The 4,145-nt window shown below is 48.9% G+C and overlaps 1 protein-coding gene across 1 annotated transcript in view; it reads right to left on the reverse strand.

Moving 5' to 3' along the window:
• The window catches only part of LOC103616178 (ATP-dependent RNA helicase DDX19A), a 10,297-nt gene that overhangs the window by 2,738 nt on the left and 3,414 nt on the right, over positions 1–4,145 (reverse strand). The window contains exons 5-9 of the mRNA XM_008634310.2: positions 3,454–3,558; positions 2,794–2,908; positions 2,460–2,637; positions 1,834–2,071; positions 303–465 (exon numbers count right to left, since the gene is read on the reverse strand). Of these exons, the coding sequence (XP_008632532.1) occupies positions 303–465; positions 1,834–2,071; positions 2,460–2,637; positions 2,794–2,908; positions 3,454–3,558 (799 nt within the window). The remainder of the gene's footprint in view (positions 1–302; positions 466–1,833; positions 2,072–2,459; positions 2,638–2,793; positions 2,909–3,453; positions 3,559–4,145) is intronic.

Genomic DNA, 4,145 nt, shown 5'->3' on the forward strand with positions numbered 1-4,145 from the left:
ACTGGATTTCGCTATTTTCAGTTTTCCATACTTGGGCACTTGCTCACTGCAAACCCTGAAGGTCAGCAAGGGCAAGGCAGGCTTGGTGCCAGATTCTCACAGGATGGACTTGTCCATCTCAAGCAGCAGGAAACCAACAAGGAATCCTGTGTTTGCCCACAGGCACACAGTGTAAGGACACCAATTTCTCCCAACTGGAACCCCTGAGGAGGCGAATTCTCCCTCCGAGCTGGCCAGGGGTGTGTGTTATCTTAGGGAGTGCTGCTTCCAGCCCTCCCTGGCCCTGGTCTGCTGTGTCCTACCTCTGGCACAGACGTTTGTGGTCACCAGCACCTTCTCCTTGCCCTCTCGGAAGCGCTCGATCACGGCAGCTCTCTGCTCCACCATCATCTCCCCGCTGAGCAATGCCACCTGATGGCCCTCCCTGGACAGCTCTGCCGCCAGCCACCCCGCTGTCTTCCGAGTCTGGAACACATGTAGATACAAAAATGCTGCTAGCAAGGATTTTCTTGCTATTTTCCAAGTCCGTGAGAGACTCTTCTCTCTCACAGAAGAGGTAGCAGAGTATGTAAACAACCAAACCACCTGCAACCTTGGAAAGTCTTGTTTATAGTACAGTAGAAAAATATTTTGACAATGGATGTTTTAGGATTTTAGCCAATCACCCCAAGGGGTGGCTGATCCTTTGTCCAATTAGACTATGAAGAAAAAAGTCTGTAAAAGAGTTTGTAAAATAATTAAATAAATCAATCTTGCTGCACAATTCCTGCCTTTTGGATGTTCTCTCCTCCTCCTCCCTATGGCTGTGGGACACGGTGATATACCCTAGGGCCCAGGCCTGCGGTAATAAACACACAGCCAGCCCCACATTTGGGAGGGGGTTTTAATGCTGGAAAGCAGCAATAAACCTCTCTGGGGGCCCACTGGAAGCTCAGTGGCTGCTCAGTTTTTGTCCCCGTTACAAACTGTATCAGAAGGAGGACAATACACCTCTGCCACCACAGGAGCCCTTGATTAATAAAGGACATGTTTTCTTCGTGCTCTGCTCCTTTGATTTCACCCTGCTGGAGACTGACATTACACATGTACACTGAAAACTCCTGAAAATTGTCACAAAACCACAACTACTCAGCTTGGAAAACGGCAGGGTCAGACCTGAACGCAGCTGTGAAATCCCACAGAGGCTCTGCACAGCCTTGCATTAAACAGTTCCCAATTATGATACAGTTTTTTGAGCTCCAATTATGTCTTGACACAGCCTAAAAGCAAACTGCTGCAGCAGATTCCAAACACTTTCATCCTGTCTGTCTCACTTTGCCTGGCTCTTCTGTGCTGTCAGCATTGATTTTTCCCTAAAAGTTATTATGGTGGCTTCCAGAAAAAGAAAACAAAGTCAGTGTGATTCACAGTGAGATCCCAGAGGTGTATCCTCAATTACCTGAGGGAAATGGAGTCCCAGGAACAGCTCTGTATCAGCTACAGAAGCAAAAGACTTCCCAATCCCTCATTCTGCCCTATTTTCACCCATTTTCCAACCCCACTTTTTTTCAGTAGTTCAGAGTTTTGGAAAAACGTGCATTACTCTGATCTTTGCTTCAGAGGACTTCAGGGATAACAATGACCTTTCAGGAATACAAAAGTCCAGTGCTGCCTCCTGGATGGACAAACCCAGAGAATCAAACCAGCCAGTGCTAACATGGCTTTCAGGATTTCAATCCAAGACGGAGCCAGAGAAGCCACAAAGGGCAATTTTGTTCTTACTTTCTGGCTTGGTTTTGGCACTAGCAGACACAGAGGGGGTCACTAGGACTGACATTCCCTGGAAGCACTCACGTGGCAGAAGATCATGGCCTGGGCGATGGTGATGGCGCCGTAGATGTTACAGAGGGCCCGGAACTTCTCATCTCTGTTATTGCACAGAACGTAATACTGCTTGATGGTGTCCAGGGTCTCCTCCTCGCGCTTCAGTTTGATAATGTTTGGGTCAGGAACAACTTTTTGAGCAAACTTCCACACAGAATCCTCAAAAGTAGCTGAGAACAGGAGCATCTGGCAGTCCCTGGGAAGCATTCTGAAAGAAAGAGAAATAGGGAGAGTTCTCACACAACACTGTCATCTCCTGATATCCTGATGGAATTCATGCTACGGGCAAAGGAGAACCATAACCCTGGAACCAGTTATTTCAGTGGCTGGAAAGACTAATACCAATCTTACCCACCCAGGATCACTCCCTCATGGACCACAGGCACCCACACTTGCCTTCTTAAAAAGGAATAAACCCTACTCCTGGGACAGGATTTTTATCCTGTAAGGAAATGAAACTGCTTGTCATCCTCTCACATTGTGCCTCTATTAACCACCAGGACTAGAGCTGATCTGTCATTTAAATCTTGTTGCTTCATCGGTGAGGACACAGGTCCCGAGTGCAGCCCCGCCGTCCCTGTGGCACCGGTCCGTACCTCTGGATGCGGATGCTCTGGTCCTGGTGGCCCTGGGTCGCGATCATCACATCCGCCTCATCCAGCACAAACACCTTGATCTTCTTGGGATCGATGAATTTCAGTTTGGAACACCAGTCCAGCACGGTGCCGGGTGTGCCGATTACGATCTGCTCCGAGATCTTCTGCCCCCTCTCCACTGCCGAGACAGAAGGAAGGGCTGCTCTAGGGTGGCTGTGCAGGCAGGGAAATGCTCTGGCCCTCTCGGACCCAGCTATTTCACCACCTGGCTGCTCTGGTGCACCTGAGGAGTCTCATTCTCTCATTCCTGTTTGTAATGTTTCCCCTTACTCACGTTTGTTGCCTCGGACAGCGTACGCAAGTTTCAGCTCCGGGTAGAAGTTTCCCATCTGTTCAATCACTTTCCCTGTTTGAAGTGCCAGCTCGTATGTTGGGGAAAGGCACAAACACTGGAGAAACAGAAGGATAATGAGTGAGATGATCAACATCCAGGACAACACTATCATACCTGCTTTTTAAAATCCTTGTTGAAGTTTTCTTCAAGATGAACAGGCAAGTGGCTGAACAGTTTCTCAACCATTCCATGAGGAAATTGGATTTAAAAAGTCCTTTCTGGGCATTGTCTGCTCTGTTGTCACAGTTACCTTCTCTTCCACCCCAAACCCACTTATCCAACCCCCTTCAGGCTGCACTACTTCTCTGATTTAAGTCCTCCCAGAAAGATTTAACTCCTCACAGAGCAATGGCATCCTGTGTGATGCATGGGAAGGACTGACAGGAACAAGCTTTAAGCACAATCCCCATCTTTTGCACTGAAGGCATTTTGATAAACCCCCAAACCTCCATCCCCTTTAAAGAGTTTAAAGAAATAACGCCATGGCCCCATCAAGCCATGAATTTACATCTGAAGGCCTCCCAGCAGCTCAGGCTCTTCACTAGATGGCACTGCACCACCACGGAACGCCCCGAACCAGCCACATCCCACAAACTTTACCTGTGGATACTTGTTCCCAGGCTCAACCCTGCTGAGCATGGCCAGGACGAAGGCAGCTGTCTTGCCAGTACCGGACTGTGACTGTGCGATGAGGTTCTGCGGGCTGGGGGCACAGCAGGCACAGCTCAGAGGGTGAAGCACCACGGTGGCATTTGAATCCTGTCACATTGACCCCTGCTCTGGATCCATGGCCAACTTGACCAGCTATGCTCCATGGGGCAGGAATTACCTCCTGCCCAACGCTCCCTTCAGCGTGTCTCAATTATGAAGATTTGGAAGCAGAACTGTGGTTATCTCTCAGTATTTCCCATTTCAGTCTTCCCCAGTGTCTCAGTATCGCACACATTCCAGCTCAGGGTTGTGGAGAGGAAAACCAGCACCTCAGCTACTCCCACCGACCTGGGATTTCTGAGCTATTTCCTATTATTTCTTCCCAAACTAATGAGGAAAATGGGAATGCCCTCCCAAACAGCACAGTACTGCATGTTCAGTACCAGCCCTAGGAAAAGGATGAATCCAGGGCTGTTGTCACACAGTTAATAACCACAGAAACACCGTGGCATGGGAACCCTTTCTACATACCCCAAGAGTTTCTCCATCACCCTCCTCCCATCCAAAATTCAGGAGCAGCACACTGAACCTTTCAAATCCTTCTATTCTGGTAGGGAGTAGGAAGAATGTGTACGTACGGT

Source organism: Corvus brachyrhynchos, unplaced genomic scaffold, assembly GCF_000691975.1.
Source record: "Corvus brachyrhynchos isolate BGI_N302 unplaced genomic scaffold, ASM69197v1 scaffold525, whole genome shotgun sequence".
Lineage (NCBI taxonomy): Eukaryota > Metazoa > Chordata > Aves > Passeriformes > Corvidae > Corvus > Corvus brachyrhynchos.